This window comes from Anolis sagrei, chromosome 1 (assembly GCF_037176765.1).
Source record: "Anolis sagrei isolate rAnoSag1 chromosome 1, rAnoSag1.mat, whole genome shotgun sequence".
Lineage (NCBI taxonomy): Eukaryota > Metazoa > Chordata > Lepidosauria > Squamata > Dactyloidae > Anolis > Anolis sagrei.
Genome location: NC_090021.1, coordinates 220,867,887 through 220,885,304, shown reverse-complemented (window position 1 = coordinate 220,885,304; position 17,418 = coordinate 220,867,887). Strand labels below are relative to the sequence as shown.

Sequence of the window (17,418 nt, the reverse complement as noted above, 5' to 3'; positions counted from 1 at the left end):
AAGCACCAGCACCCCCTAGTTTTGTAAGTACTTTAGAACCACTTAGAACCATGGATTGCCCATGCCTACTAGCTATTTGATCTTCTGGTGGTCAGGATACAATTAGCAGGATTACAATTACATTTAGAACCGTAGACTGCCTATGCCTAATAGCTAGTATTGCAGTGTAGTATCATACTAATTTCTTTGACATCCAGATGTAAGAGGCTGAAGATATGATGACTGTGGATATTTGCCCTACTTCACCAAGCCCTAGTAAGAGTAAATTTTCAAAATATAAGGACAAAAAATGTTGTCAGGGGTGTTGCCTATCCCTCAACATTTGACTTGATTTGGATGTTGGGGGCTCCTGGTGGTTTAGTACGTCATGGCTTTAGGCACTTTCCATGTGCTTTAAACATTATTTTTAAAGTTCCCAAGAACAGAGGATTGAACAAAAGTCAACATACTGTTTCTTCTACCAGAAAACATTATCTATTCTTTTTAAAAGATTTGATAGAGGGAGAGAGGACATCACTGAATGAACTGAAATATTTTCCTTTTATGGTTCCTCTGAGCACAGCAAGTACAGGGTGCAGGAATTCCTGGAACTAGAAAATCTTCTCATATTCTTTAGCACTTGAAAGCCTGTCTGTCACCCACTTCTCCCTCTCCACAGTTGTGTAGTTCAGAGACTTTTATGCTGGCTGCCAAGGCCATGCTCAAAACAGAGGAAGCAGAATGGCATATCTCACACTTTTAAATAGGTAAATGAGTTTCTCTGCACTCAGGGAAAGTTGATTGAGGCCCATAACCTACTTATTTCTTAGAACAGAATACACTAAATGTGGTTTAGCTGCCACACTTTCCAATGGACAGAGAACAGCTGGGCATATTTTAAGGTAAGATAGGACATAATACAAAAGACACAGCAGCTGTTTTCCTTATTCTTACAGCTAGGGATGATTTTTTATTGATGCATGTACATATATACAGTAGAGTCTTGCTTAACCAACCTTCACTCATCCAACATTCTGTATTATCCAATGCAGTTGGCCTCCCGCCCTGATCCACAGCTGTTTCTCTAGGCAGCAACACACAGCGGGCCTCTCCATGCACCAGGTGCCTGCTGGGAGGGACAAGATGCAGCCAGCGCATGCTTTTCCCATTGGACACCTACTGCGTCTCGCCCCTCTTGGCGGGTGCAATTGGACATTTAATCGGTTTTCCCGTAACCCCTCCTTATTATTCAACATTTTTCCTTATCTAATGTTCTGCTGGCTTGTTTATGTTGGATAAGCAAGACTCTATGTTATGTACATCCAATTGTGATTGGTGGTGCTGAGCCTCAGTTTACTAGCATTTTATAAATAACACTTCCTCTTTATGCTGGTATGAGATGTAGAAATACTCGTGTTTGGTGTCAATGCAATATTTTTAAAATAAATATATAATTTGATTCCTATAGGTTAGTAGAATGAAATGGAATATTCCTCAATATGAAACATTCCTTTTTCTAATCATGGTCAATAAGAGAACCCTTTTTTTTTGAAGGGGAGATGTGACAGTAGAAGGAATAATTTTCTTTAAATATTGGAATGAATTACAGGTCTGGCTGAGTTAACATTAGAGAGGTTAACCTGACCTAAACAGCTGAGATTGACCAGTCAGAACCTCTGATGGAACAACATTGAATAGAAAGCATTCCTTTTTTTGTTTTTGTTTTGCTTTTTCTCTTTTGTTTTCTGCCAAGGTGTAAGAAGGGAAAATTGATAACCTTAGACATGATTGGTACTGTTGCTTTGTTTTCTTGTCTAGTTTCAGGTGTTTTTTATCGCTCAATTTGTCCTCAAGGATTAGATGTTTTGGAAATATAATCTGGCTGTCTGTAACATACAGCATCAGCCTTCAAGAGTAATTTACCCCACCCCCATTAATAAAATTTGTTTCTGTTTTTACTGACCAAGGGAGGTCTGTGTCCAATGCCTTTGTGAAAAATCTTTACCAGTTTCTCTCCCTCCCCAGAAAAGGGGTTAGTGTATCATTGGGGAGACAGCTGCAGTCTGATGCTTCTCTCAGATGGCTAAAGGGCATCACATTAATGACAATTTATAGGAAGGCAAAATTGAACTCATGGGATTTTTCAAAGGGAGGTGGAGAACCTTTCGTAGGGATCCACACCTGCATTTGACATGAAGAGTTGGGTAAAATCTTAGATAGAAAACTCAGATAATTTTGCTTTTGTCTTAGTTTTTTTCTTTTAAGACCCAGGCTTTACATGATGCTTCGTGTTCTATTTCATACTCTTAAAATCTTGGTGGTGATGACTTAAGGCGTGTGACAAGTACAGATAATGGGTAATGTACCCCTTAGCTGAGAGTCATTTGGATCTAGTTGTATCCAGCCCTTGCCTAGCATTCAGTTGACTGTAATAATGATACCACAGTTTCAATATCTCCAACCACTGGGAATTTTAATTGCATAAGTACTTTAAAAATACTAAAGTACACATGATGTAAGTCTGTCTGTAAAAGTGGCATGGCAAAGTTAGCAATTTCAAGGGTTCACTAAAATTTAATTGTGGTTATGGTTGTGAACACTTGTCTCCCTTTGAATTTCATTGTAGTCAATGGTGGCCTTCCTAAAGGATCCAGAAGGAGCTCCATTGTGGGAGGAGGATCCTGACGCCAAAGATATTGTCCATATCGACAGTGAAAAGGTAAGTTAACTTCAGTTTAAATACTTATATGGAAGAAAGGTAATTAATAAAAAAAATACTGATATAGATCAGATGCAACACATGTTGTAGTCGATTCTCTAGTTCCACGGGTACTGTATCCATGGATCCAATAAGTTGAACATCCATGGTTTTTGTTATCAGTGAAAGATCTGGAACCACATCCCAAGGGCTCACTGTACTCTGTTACTCTGCTTAAGAAACATTGTAGTCTTGTTTCTTAAGGCGCTTAAACATTTTGTTCCTCTTGAGCTTCGGATGACACGGTTAACAAAACTGCCCAGGCAGCAAGTTGAAATATTTGAAGTGAGGATCTGTGAAAGAGATGTTTGCTTTTACCTTAGTGTCAACTGTGACATTATAAGGACGTCTATCTCTGGGACACCTAATTTTGTTTCACTACCCACTATTTTGAATGATACATCTCAATTTTAGTGCCCCGTGATTTGTCCTATTTTATAAAAATATGGATAATAAATTAAAACAAAAATAAACTATAGGAAGAATATTGTTTTAACTCTGAAGCGCTAAAAGAAATTTAAGAAAATCCTTTGAGGGGAAAATGATAGTCAGTGAGGTATTCAGTCCCAATCTTTGCTGAGGCAAAGGCAGTGAATCCTTTCTGGATTTTACCTCTCCTCTTCCCACGGCTGCTCCAAGTTGAATGGAAGCCCTGCTGGTGCTGGATCCACAAAATCTCCCTCTCAACTTTGAGCAGTTCTGGGAGGATCAGAATGGATTTGCTTCCTCCAGAATGGCAGATCTACTTGGCAGTCTCATACAGACTGTGGTTTATATTGTGAGAAGACACATTTCTTTCAAGAGCAAAACAGCCCATTGATTTTTAAGGAAGAGCTTTCATTTATCTTAAGGGACTGCAGCATGAATTCAGTATCAGCAGATCCTGCCATTTTTCTAGTAATAGTAAAGATAGTTACATGTGGACTATTGTCACTGCCTTGCAAATGGATGAATTTGTTTTCCAGCTGGTATGTTCTCATGAACAATGATAATCCAAAATAGATTAACAGGTCATTCTTTTAGTAGGATTTACTCGGAAGGGATTTACTCAGAATATTAAGACATATCTCATCTGCATCAATAGACCTATGAATAAATCTACATCCAAGTTAGAGTAACAGCATTGCTGCAGCTATTTGTGTATTCTACATATTATCTGAGCATTTGTCTTCCATAGCTTTTTAATCTTTTGTACTGTTCTTCAAGTATTGCCATCATTTCATTTTTCTTATTTATATTGTGACAATATAACATGGGTTTATTTTAATTTTTTGGCATTCTAATTATAAGCCATCTAGTGTACTCTTCTTTTCCATCAAACCATGGAGTTCAATAAAAATCACAAACTGAGGCTAGACGTTTAAGCTCTCGCACAAGTTGGTACTTATGTAAATGAGCCGCAACAAGCCTCGAACCCAACTCCCCGTATCATTCTCTTACGTGTAAAAGAAGGCTGATGTTAGGAGCATTTGATTCTTGTTAAATTAACCCGGTTCTCTTTGATACTTGAATTCCAGGAATTGTGTTTTTAAGAATATAGTTTGAAAATAAATCTTCAAAGCCAGAATTATATCCTGACTCATTCTCCGAAATATGGTTCAATTAAACTACACTTCCCTAGCTTTAAGGTCACAGGAAACTTTTGTTTATTTCTGAAAGCACAATGTTCCAATCTTCTTGATTTGGAATAAAAGAGAAGGGAAGTGTATCTGGGCCCACAACTCAGCACAGTTTGCTCCCATTACAGAAAACTAAGGATGTAAATGATTCAATGAGATACAGTGGTTTGAGTATTGGATTAAAACAGTGGGAGACCAGTGCTTGAACCCAGGCTTGACCATGGAAAGCTACTGTGTGATCTTGGGAAAGTCACACTCTATCACTACCTTCCAGCCGGGCTCCATGCCAAAAGGGAGAAAAAGCAGCACATGCCACCACCGCCACTACACGGGAGACTTCCTGTGTTGCCTCCCCTGCAATGGGGGGAAGACGGGCAGAAATGCTTCCCCCCATGGGATGAGGGGCAAGGTAAGGCAGACAATGTGGCACGTGGAGTGGCATCTTCTCCATACACCTTTTTGATGAGTTCATCAGAGGAATCAAAGTAAAACGTCTCTGAACAAATTCTGTTGGCAAAGTCTGTTGGCCAACAGAATGAGTCAGAAATGATTTGAAGGCACACAATCACAACAACAAGAATGCAAATATTTGCTTATTTCACTATTTGGAACAAACAATTTCAGCAATTCTTTGGCAGAATACAAGGATTATTATATTGTTTGTACAACACTGATTCTGCACAAAAATGTTTTTTGAACAGAAAACGTATTTTCTGCCCCAATGTATATTTTTGTGCAAAAAATGCTATGTGTATTTGTATGCAAAGGAATCTTCCCCACAAAACTTTCAAATACAAAGAATCCTTGGTTGATGTCTCAAATCTTGTACGTATTACTAAGTATTCTTCATAGCCCTTTAGGGAATAGTCAAATTCAACAACACAACACATTTTATCTAGGAACTGCCAACCAACCATTTGAAATAAACAGGTACTATAATGTTCATATAACTTGCAGGTTGTGGATCATGTTTTTAGGACAATTTTCTTCAATGAAACGTGTACTCAATTCTTAAAGACTAGATTCAAAAGAAAGAGAAATAGATTGCTTCCTTTAAACAGAAACCAGTCCTGGGCAATGGGGGACTATAAGAATGGATTTTTCAGAGCCAATGTGAAGGGAAAGGTAAGATGAAAATTTTAAATTGAAAACGACCCCGAGAGAGCTTGTAATAGAGAACAGAAAGGTGAGCATTAAAAATTAATCTTCTTATAAAAACTGAATGCCAAAGTAACTGTTCCTAATATCAGTGTGAAAGCTGAGAAATTGAAATGGCTCTATGAAATACCAGCCAGGGATCAATCAATTAAAATTTAAAATCAATAGAGTGGGAAACATACAATATACTTTTCAGAAAAATAACGGAGAAAGAACAGCAATGAGAATAATGAGTCTGGATAGGAAGACAAGGAAGAGAAGAAGTTTGATTTAGGGCTGTTTTTAGCTTTTAGTTGTCCTGCCCATATATGTAATAGTTTTTGTTAAAAGTCAGAGAGAGAGCACAATTTCCCCCATAATTGTTCGTTAATGCTTGTCAAAGATGCCATTTATTGGTTTACAAAGCCTTGGACAATTGTGCAAGTATGGCCAATACCTCCAGTTCTTCTGCTTTTTGGCTATAAACCACTGTGAGCTCTGCAAACTAAACCGAAGCCCACATGGCCCCTTAAACCAAGATCTGTAACTGAGATCATAGTTATTTATTTTTATTTATTTATCTACTGTATTTATACCTTGCCCTTCTCAACCCCATATAGCACTCAAGGTGGCTTACATATGTAGGCAACAATTAGATGCCAAAACACACATAGTTAAAACATAAGCATTAAAACAATCATTAAAACATAATAAAACCTTTAAAGCTAATTATTTAATATCACGCCATCCAATATCATAGTCCATGGCCGTTCCAATTTGTTGTTACACTGTTTCATCTTTCTTATTGCACTGATAGAATTACTAATTGAATGCTTGGTCGAGGAAGGGGGCTGATCTAATTTCACTTGGGAGGGAGTTCCCTAGTTGAGGGGCCACCACTGAAAAGGCCCTGTCTCTCATCCCCATCAACCATGCCTTGCCACAAAGCACAGATATAGTTCACAAATATTATGTGAACTGAATACTTAAACTGGCTATTCAGCAAGGTAAGTGATGGTGCTGTACATTTTAATGAAAATAATAGAAAACTCTAACAATTATCCACTTCCATTTCTTCAGGGTAGTAGGATATGTACCTTATTAGCTTCAATAAATGTATAAGAGATATCAACAGGTAGCCAAATTATGGTAGATGCTACTTTTTGAGAACTACTTATCTTAGTAACATTCTTCTGCATCTTATTGGTCTTTGTGCTACTGGTACATCCACTTAAATTCATTTATTTCTCTGCCAATCATATTAAAAGTCCTAGAATGCAAAAAACTTAGGGGTTTTGTGTACAACTTGCAGGGTTAGATAATGTTGCCTATGGTGAAGATTTGTATGACGGCATGCTTTTCTTTTGGCATTATCAGGAACTTAAGAGGCTTTTGAAGAAAGAAGATAAGCCTGTGCTTCTGATGTTCTATGCCCCTTGTAAGTAGCCTTAAATGCAAGATCTCAATTTTCTTATTTTTTAATTTAACTATTTGTTCGAGTAGAATGATATCATCACCTCACTGTTAAGTTATGCCTTTGATGCACTGGGCCAATACCATGGGTACATCATCACATTTTTCTTTTCGTGACATTCTTCCTTGCTGTATACTTATTATATATCATTCTGTGCAAACTCTTAGCAGTGTGGCATGGTAATATTTCAAATACTTAACTGTTTTCTCTGAGGGCACTCTGCTTAAATTATTGAAAGTGAAAGAAACGCTCAGATACACTTTCAAATGTAGTGCATGTTTTCACTAAACTAATGGTTTTCAGACTATTTTAGGCAGCAGATCCAAAGCCTTATTGGATACCACATTTGCTTTAGCCTGAATCCAATAAAGAAGCATTTGACTCTGGGTTCACATCCACACTAAATCGTTTGAGTGTACAAAAAAGAACAATTGTATGGATCCAGCAAGGCTATTATCAAGCAGCTGAGCAAGGTCAGGGCGATCTGATCTCCAGTCACAGGAAGCGGGTCAGAATTAAGTACTTTAGGACCTTGGAGAGCTCCCAGGGACAGGAGGATTTCGTCCCAGACAGAAATTGCAAACTGTATCCCAAAGCAAACAAGAATTTGTTCTGGTCTTGTCTCTGTAGTGAAGCTGCAAAGAATATAAAGACAGTGTCCTGGATAGAGCTGTGCATTGCTTAATGGCTGTTACTTGAGCCCACTGCTGTTGTTTTTACTAGGAATCCCTAAATGCAGCAATTTCTTTGAATTCTCCTTAGGCTCCTTAACTGACTGGCAGGAACTATCAGCCCAAGTTGCTTTGTTTGGTTAACACTAATGTGGTCTATATTCTAATTATTAACCCTCTTCCTTGGGAAGATTATTGAGGCGTATCTTTCCCACTCAACAGACCAAATCATGCATAGTTCACGTTTAATCAGCCCACACACTGTCTTGCCAGAGAAAGAAGATATGCCATTCAGATAATCAGTAAAGAACAAGTAGTTTACTTTTTGTAATGCAGAGCGATATATATACATTCATGAGATCCGTTGCATTGACTCACATAATGCCCTTTGAGAAAGATTGAAATGGTCTTTCAGTGCCCATGTGGAAAATCTCCTTGCTCATGAAGCAAGAACTGTCTCTCTCTCTGCAAGCACCTGGGCAGCTCAGCCTAAGTATGAAACTGTTGCCAAAACTCCCAGGCTCAACTAGTTCCCCAGGCATGGCCCAACCAATCAGCTTTGTGCTTTGCATTTTACAGTTAACACACTCACTAACCAATTTCTTGCATGCCTCAACATGTTTACTTTTCTTGTTAGCTCAGATAATTTTGTTGGATATTTCCTTCTCAAATTCCTCAACCAAAAAAGAGGGTGGGACCTTAAGGTGAGATGCATCATTGCTAGAAGTATTGAGAGTTTCTAGCGTCCCGATCTTTCATCTTAGCTCACTGAGGTAATGTTTCATTACATGGCTTACTATTTCTATTGCACTGCGAAATCTGCTATTTCTTCCTTAAGGCATTGTTCTCTTAAATATCAGCTTCAATAAATAAAGGTCTCTGAGTCCTGATAAAGTCATTGCCTGGGAGGACTCCTTCTCCTGACAATTCTCCTGAGACTGCATTATTTTTCTTCATGCAGATTTATACTTAGCTGTTGCGCTCTTAAAGTTTTACAGGCACTTCAGAGTTTTTGAACTCATTTCTGAATGGCCTTCCTCTTTTTCTGGCTCACAGCATGTGTTGCAATTGCCTGCTGTTTTATATCTGTTTGAAGCAGAAATGTCTGATATATGCCTGTAAATCATTATTTAAAGGTGAGCGCTCGTTGTTAGAACACCTTCGCCATTCAGTATCTCTTGGTAAAACCTATTTTCTGTAGCAAAATCCCTTTTTGCAGTACGCTTCTGACCCTTTAGCCAGTTTAAAGCTATAGGCAGGCATTCTCCAGTTGTTCAGGTGTGTTATAGCGCAGCTCCTCTAATCTTCAGCTCTCATGGGCATTGGTTGACACATTTAGAGAGCATCCATCTTTTTCTTCCTTTAGAACAAAGAAACAACTGATTGTATTTAATGAATTTTGAAAGAGCCAGATTCATTTTTAAATAATACTCTGCTGTTTTAATTAAAAATGTATCATTAGTATACACCATTGGATATGACATGCTTCTATGTATGCCCAAGATACCATTTAGTGGTTAGTCGTTTTAAGCTAGGAAAGTTTACAAATGTTTATCCATCCAAATAGGTTTCTGTTTTTTTTTTCTTTTTTTGTTTTGTTTTGTTTGTTTTTTGTTTTTTGTTTTGATGTTCCTGGCCTTGTTGGACTGGCCTTGTTGGACTGGCTCCACAGTTTAATAGAGTAGAACTCTAGGCAGAAAGGGGAATGCATTCTTGCCAATTCCGTTTTGCTCTTGCAGCCCATCATGCATTTCAAAGTGCACTTTCAAGGGCTGGAGGATTTTCTAGAAGAAAATTTCAACAGAAAGGAGGAAACCATGAAAATGAACAAAATCTGGCTACCAGTATTTTAAAAACTCTAAAATCAAGACAAAAAGGAACACTAAAAAACCAGGGGATATGAAACAATCAGGGCCAACTAACACCTACCAACAAAGGATTCCCCCATCCAGGAAGCAGACATTCAGTGTAATCAAGGTAGCCATCACATTTGCCTCAAGCAGACAAGAGTTCTTTCTCCCACTCTGGACATTCCACAGAAATACAAACCCCACTTTCCAACAGATGCCCCAACCTCTGAGAATGCCTGCTATAGATGTGGACAAAACATCAGGAGAGAATGCTTCTGGAACATGGCCATACAGCCCGGAAGACTCACAGCAACCCAGTGATTCCGGCCATGAAAGCCTTCGACAACAGAATATGAATGACTTTAGGAGTTCAGGAGTAGAAAGGCATTTGAAGGAAGCCACTTACTATTTCTACCCCACTTTGCCAAGAGGTTAGAGCTCACTGGATCAATCAAGGTGAAAGGGAGGACTCCTTTCATATGCAGAAGTGAGTTTAGGTTGAATTGGCTATTTCTGTTAAATGCTGGAAAAACTCTGTTCTATCAATTTTAACTTGGACTGCTTGAAATTACTCAAATGCTTTGTTAGGTATTAATTTGTTAATGCATTAATTAGCAGCTGAACATAAATATTTCAGCTTCTTTAAATTATAAGAAAGGTTCATGTGATGCATCTGGATTTCAGAAGTTGAGAAGAAATAAATGATGGATGTTAGGTGCTTTCTAGTTTTTAAAAAAATAGTTTGCCTTTTTTATGAGCATTAATATTAGATATGCATTTTACAAAGAGAAGGAATCTTTGATATTTGTCAGTGTGCATGTTTTTGTAAAAACTTTCATCGCTATGATGGTAAATTTAATTAAAGATCAGTGTTATTGGATCCTATATGATTGTAGTATTGCAAAAAGACATGTAGTGCAAGGTTGGAAAGAATACATTCATCATTCATTTTCGAATGGTCAAAAGATCTTACTGTTTAGCTTCACATGAATATGTGTTTTGTAGATGCCGAATTCAAGAAAGAGTATTTTTTGGAAATATGGATAGCTTACATTAACATAAATGCCTAGACCTTGTTCATATGAAATAATAATAATAATAATAATAATAATAATAATAATAATAGATCGAACTGCGAAGACTCTGGCACAAGCCAGTCAAGGTGGTCCCAGTGGTAATCGGCATACTGGGTGCAGTGCCTAAAGACCTTAGTCTGCACTTAAACACAATTGGCACTAACAAAATTACCATCTGTCAGCTGCAAAAGGCCACCCTACTGGTATCTGCATGCATTATTCGCCGATACATCACATAGTCCTAGACACTTGGGAAATGTTCAACATGTGATCCAACCAGCATAGTGATCTTGTTTGCTGTGTACTAATCTTGTTGTTTTTCAAATAATAATAATAATAATAATATTTTATTTTTGTACCCCCCCCCCCCCCAGTCTCACTGAAGGGACTCCAGGTGGCTTACACATGACACAAAGTGCCCAAAACAACACATAAAATAAACACACAGTACAATAAAAAAGTAGAAAACCAATAGCATATAAAACAACAATTTAAATCTCAGAACAATGCCCAATAACCTATGGTGACAAGTGCCATAAGACATGACCAAACTGTAAACAAGACAAGGTAATGGGATAGTGCAAATTGTAGCTAAGGAACAAGGGCATGGGATGCAAGTGCAGTGCTGTGTCATTAATTGCAGACCAATGGGGCTAGACATCCAAGTCTTCAAATCCCTACGGAAGGAGGACCGTGTGGGGGCCTGCCTAATCCACCTGGGTAGGAGTTCCCTGGTCAACCCTCACTTATTATTTTCTATTTCTTTTCCATGTAGATGAAAAATCTAATTAATTTTTTTTAAAGGGGGCAGAATGCCCATAATTAAAAATATAAAATAAGTATATCGGAAGGAGTGCTGATAAAATATATAGTAAACCACTTTTTACAATCATTATTGTTGTTAGTCATTTTCATCTCAGTTTACACCATGCAAACGGTGACTGATTGCTCATATATGTAGTGGTGGTGGTGGTGGTGGTGGTGGTAGTGACAATAATAATAGTAATACTGTATTTATATCCCGCCCTACCTCCCCAAGGGACTCAGGGAGGTTAAAAAGCCATTCACCTCAGTCAATGTTCATCCTAGATTTCTAAGGACTTAGGACATCAGTTGCTCTAACAACATCAATATGTGAAATTGGGAGTGAGTGAAATACACTCTATAATGCAACTGTCCTCTCCCTGCTCCCCCAAAAACCACTCTTAAAAAAGCCCTAGCTCGGTTTTTGGATGGTGCTGTTCATTGTAGGTTTCTAAGGACTTAGCAGATCAGTTGCTCTAACAGTGTCCATACATGAAATTGGGCATGAGTGAAATACACTCTATAATGCAATTGTCCTCCACCTGCTTCCCCAAAGACCACGCTGAAAAGAGCCCTGGCTCAATTTTTAGGTGGTGCTAAGGGTTGTGACAGAAGAAATACTTCAGTATTTGGCTGTAAGCCCTAGTCTTCTGCTTCTTGTCCAAACACAAAGTGATCTGCTTAGTATTAGAAAAAAGTGCCAGTTTACAAGGTTACTTTTTATTTGCTTAGTATTGTGTGCACGTTGTTTCTTGCAAACTGAAGCCAGATGACTTGGCTCTGTCCCCTCTTTTACTGTCAAATCAGCCTTCAAAACATCAGAAGCCGCGGGGTCCTAATGGAAGCTTGTATTTGAACGTTCCTTAGTAATCAAGCCAACACTGCCACTGCTGGTTTCTTGATGTCTGTGTACTTAATAGGATGAAGGGTGCTTCAGTTAAATCCCAAGACTTGTCTTATCTAAATCAAGCCCAGAGCATCTGTGTGTAAACCCTGTGTTGCCTAGAAATAGAAAAGCAGTTACACTACCTAATAAAGCAAACTTTATTTAACAAGTTGAACAAATAGATTGGTGGTGAAATCAAACCAAAGTTATTATCCACTGACTGGCCTTTTCTGTTCTTTATTAATATGTTATTATTAACATATTAATTGACCTAGACTCATATTGCAACCCCAAACACTTTGGTAAGGTGGCATAGATCTCACTTGATGAATCATCACCTTGTCGTAGTGAGCAGGCTTGTGCGGTCCAGTGAACCTATGAGCAAAGCCATTGGGAGTCATGGACTCCCAGTAGGGTCACGGGGAGGAACCGGGCAAAGAACAATCCAAGAAAGTTCTCAATAGCAGAACAGGCAGACAATAACATAGTGCATGGTGTAATGGCTGTGAAAGCATGTTACAATGGTTATGAAGGTAAGTGAAGGCTGTAACAAATAAGAAGCCACCAATCGTCATGGTATCCATATCTTTGGATTAGAAACATTTTCTGTGAAGACTGTGTGTTGGTTGCTGTGCACTGACCCCCACACATAAAACAATTTCACACACAAAATTGTCTTCCAAACAAACAAAAATAAATAAATATGGGCTTAAAGCTCTTGGTATAAAAACCAAGGACTGGGAGGTCTTGGCACTTGAGTATTCTATCTGGAGGTCTGCTGTTACCAACGGTGCTATGGATTTTGAAGAGGCACAAATACAAGGTGAAAGGAAGACATGTACAAACCCTTGCTGTGACTGCCTTCCACCTGGAAATTTATGTCCTCAATGTGAAAGGTTATGTGGATCCAGAATAGGCCTTTACAGTCCTTCATGGATCCACTGCCAAGACTACCTCTGGAAGACAATCATCCTCGGCTACTAGTGATCACCTATGATTACTCATATCTGCAACTTCTAGGCTGAGGTTGCTTAATTTCTGTTGATAAATAGCAACATGTTTGCTGTTACCTTGTCTTGTTTGCTTTCCAAGGGATTACTTCAGTGCTATTTTTCAAATTAGCCCAAAGGTACAGGTATAGAAATATTTACCGATGGGTCTTTTGGGAGTCAGTATATATCTTTTCCAGTACTGATATATTGCAACCCCAAACACTTTTGTAAGGTAGTACAGTCCAATCCTATTTCATGTAGCTTTTGAGCATAGCAGATAGTCTCTCTGGGATGTTTCAGAATTCTTGCTGCAAGAACAGGTCAGAGGTGATACAAGAGATTTATTTGTGTGCCATGGCATGGCCATGACATGGTCAGAGGTTTGTGGTGGGAGGCCAGATACTACTTTTGAAACTTTACTGAAATCAGTCTTATCAATGTACAGTTTTTAAAAACAAAGAAATGGCATTAGAATAACATAAGGAAACTATATACATATGATTTTTTTTAAAAAAAGATTTGGAATATATGACTGAGTGAAGGGACTTAAGAGACCTTGGGCACTCAAGACTAATTCTGTGCATTTTCTATTGTATTTCTCTTGCTGCAGCTCAGTTGAAATGATAGGGTATGCGTAGGAGTATTGTTCATTTGCTTTCCTGTTGGAGAGACAGTTTAGCAGTGTGATTATTGATTTCTCGCTTTCTCTTTCCCATTAGGGTGTGGGGTTTGCAAAAGAATGATGCCGTCATTCCAGCAAGCATCTACAGAACTGAAGGGCAAGTATGTAAGTGAGAGGGGTTGCAAGACTAATGGATGTTTCTTTTCTAAATATGCTACTTCTTGTTTGTGTGTATCTATAATGAATAGCTGTGGCAACACAGAGGCAGTTAAATCCACACATTGAGATAAATCTTAGCATATTTATAATAACCTTCTTTATCATTTATTTTGATAGTATCAGTCTGCTGTGGTGATCCAGCAAAGCCTTTAGAAATCCAAGCTGGAAACAAACATATGATTTAATCTCTGAATGGCTCGTTTAATATTTAAAGGATGGGTTATTGTTACTGCATTTCCAAAAAAATGTCTAATGCACAAACTGTTGGGGTCCATTAGTCCTCACAGCATTCACTACCATTTCTCAATGTTCTTTAGAATGCGCTGAGGGAGAAATAGAAGAGAAAATGAAAGGGAAATGTAAAATGTGTAGGTGAAATACAGCAATGCTCATAACAAAAAACACAATTCAATTCAGTCTTCTCGTTTTATATTAAATAATGGAAAGAAGAAGTTCAATTTACTCAATAGACACGCCTTTGAGAATGTCTAGCCCCAATGGTATGCAATTAATGACACAGCACTGCACTTTCATCCCATGCCCTTGTTCATTAGCTACAACTTACACTATCCCATTCCCTTGTTCATGTTTACAATTTGCCATGATTTACGAGAGTTCTCACCATAGGCTACTGGGAGCTGTTTTGAGTTTAAATTATTGTTTTATATGCTATTGGTTTTATTTTTGTATTATGCTGTGTGTTTATTTTATTTGTTGCTTCAGGCACTTTGTGCCATATGTAAGCTTCCCTGAGTCCCTTTGGGAAGATGGAGGCGGAGTACAAAAATAAAGTTGTTGTTGTTGTTGTTGTTGTTGTTGTTGTTGTTCCAGTAATCTACTACAAGCTTCTAAAAAATTACAAATCTGAAACCAATGTTGTCATTCCATGCTAAGGGAGCATTAGTACTGTATATATGTTCAGATAAAGCTAACCCATAACGGAATAAATCTCCTTAAACAAAATACACTTCTGGTGTCCAGTACAACCTCCACTGTTTCCTAATGCTGTATTGCTGGTTTTTCCGTATGCATAGAACAAGGGTTTGTGGAAAACAGGTATATCATTCATACACACACACACACACACACACACACACACACACACTTCTACTCGGTTTCAAGAAGTTGCAAGAGACCAAAGGTGCTCCAGTTAGCTTCGTCATTAGCTAACTTTCCTTGTCCATTCACTTCTACAGGGGTGAATTCTTATTGATTTATACATAATTATTAAAGAGGTTGAATAGCAAGGGGGATGAAATAGCACAAGATCCTGGGCACCATAACTATTGAATAATATATGGAGTGTGAAGTGGTTCATGTTTGTTAATGAAGTCTTACAAATATTTTAAGCCGCTGCTGGGATCCTTGGCAACCCCATTAGCATAGGAGGATTAAAGAATCACACTGTCTCTTCATAGAAATCAAAATGTCAAAGGTAAAAATAGTAATTAAAAACTAAAAAATTGAAAAAAAATATAACACAAAATAAAACAGCCAATTTTTAAGCAGCCCACAGAAATGTGCATAGCTCCATTAGAGGAGCATAAAAAGCTACAAGCGAATCAAGCTCACCAGAAGGCAAAATAGCTCAGTGGCTTCCTTATCAGAGGCATGGGGTGCAATGAATCTATTCTGGACTTTACTCCAGCCTTTAAAGGAGCTAATTTGGGAATAGAGTTCAGCATCTTGTAGAGTATCTACATGGTAGAAATAGTACTGTTTGACATCACTTTAACCGCCATGGCCCAAAGCTATGGAATCACAGAACTTGTAGTTTGGTGAGGTACCAGCATGCTCTGGAAGACTACAAAACTGCAATTTTGATGATTCCACAACATTAAACCAGGACAGTTATAGAGATGCCAAACTGCATCAGTTCTACAGCGTACATGCATCCCTTGATAGCTCCTTTAAAATCTAGACTAAAACACAAATCAGATTGGTTGTTGTAGGTTTCTCGGCCTGTATGGCATGTTCTAGAAGCATTCTCTCCTGACGTTTCACCTGCATCTAAGACAGGCATCCTCAGAGGTTGTGAGGTCTGACCTCACAACCTCTGAGGATGCCTGCCATAGATGCAGTCAAAAAGTCAAGAGAAAATGCTTCTAGAACATGGCCATACAGCCTGAAAAACCTACAGCAACCCAGTGGTTCCATGAAAGCCTTCGACAATACAAATCAGATTTATTACACCCCTTCAGAGTGAAGCCAGTGGCTATCCCTGGCCCACTCTAAAATGACCCACTTACATAATGTGTCCAGAAAGGCTTTCTTTGGAAGGATATTCAATAGCAAAGATTGGGAATCAGGTAGCTATCCAGAAGTTGAACTGTTACATGATTTTTGTTTCTGAGTTATAAAAATAATTGATTCTATCAAAAAAACATGGAAAAAGTTTATTAAATTTTGTTTTTGCGGGACACCCTGCAGGACATTCTGCTATAGTTTTTCAGTGAATATCTCAAGAGAGTCTCAACCAATTCAACATAGTTTGTGGCAGCCACAAAAACAAAGTTTCTCGAGTATAACAACTACTTTCAAAGTAAGTGTTGCACAGTTAAACAGAAAATAATACCTTCAGACCAGAAGATTTTTTTTCAAAATTTTTACATAGTGTAATTCCTGATTTCCTCAGTCAGCATAGTTTATATTGATCAAAAGTGGGAGTGGTGGATTAACTTTATCTATAGGATCACATGACTCTGAATCTTGTCCTAAGACTCAGTGCCACTGCTTAAAGGAACCCTCCTCGTGACATTGTGAAGGAGACAGGGAAGCACTTGTCTTGTGGAAGAATACCTGGTAGAAATGACATATGGGAAGAAGCTGTTGAGAATACAATGTCTTGACAGTTGTATTGTATGGTTCTCTGGATTGATTGTATCAATAATTGATGATTTCATAACTAAATCTTTCAAACAATTATAAGTAAAACCATTAATATGATCTGTGTATAATCCCATTGCACTTCTAATGAAACACCTTTTCAATTCTGAAATACATAGTGCTTTATAATGCATTCTTTTAAATCAGATATGGTACCAGCTTTCTGTTGCTAGTATATTTTTTGTGCAGGATTATGCACATTTTTCTTAAGTGTTTTTGTGGGGGTGGAGCACCTAGGCCATAAACTGCTGAAGAGGCTGGGGAAGGCGCTATAGAGTGGCAGAATATAAATAAGAATTTCCTCCTGTATATAACGGTGCTCCATGCAGTCATGCCAGCCACATGACCTTGGAGGTGTCTATGGATAACACTGACTCTTTGGTTTAGAAATGGAGATTAGCACTCATCCGCAGAGTTGAACCCAACTAGACTTAATGATAGGGGA

At 38.2% G+C, this 17,418-nt stretch overlaps 1 protein-coding gene across 1 annotated transcript in view; it reads left to right on the top strand.

Annotated features, from left to right (window-relative positions):
* The window catches only part of PDIA5 (protein disulfide isomerase family A member 5), a 212,431-nt gene that overhangs the window by 102,899 nt on the left and 92,114 nt on the right, over positions 1–17,418 (top strand). Inside the window, exons 6-8 of the mRNA XM_060774774.2 lie at positions 2,606–2,698; positions 6,871–6,931; positions 13,966–14,033. Coding sequence (XP_060630757.2) covers positions 2,606–2,698; positions 6,871–6,931; positions 13,966–14,033 — 222 coding nt within the window. The remainder of the gene's footprint in view (positions 1–2,605; positions 2,699–6,870; positions 6,932–13,965; positions 14,034–17,418) is intronic.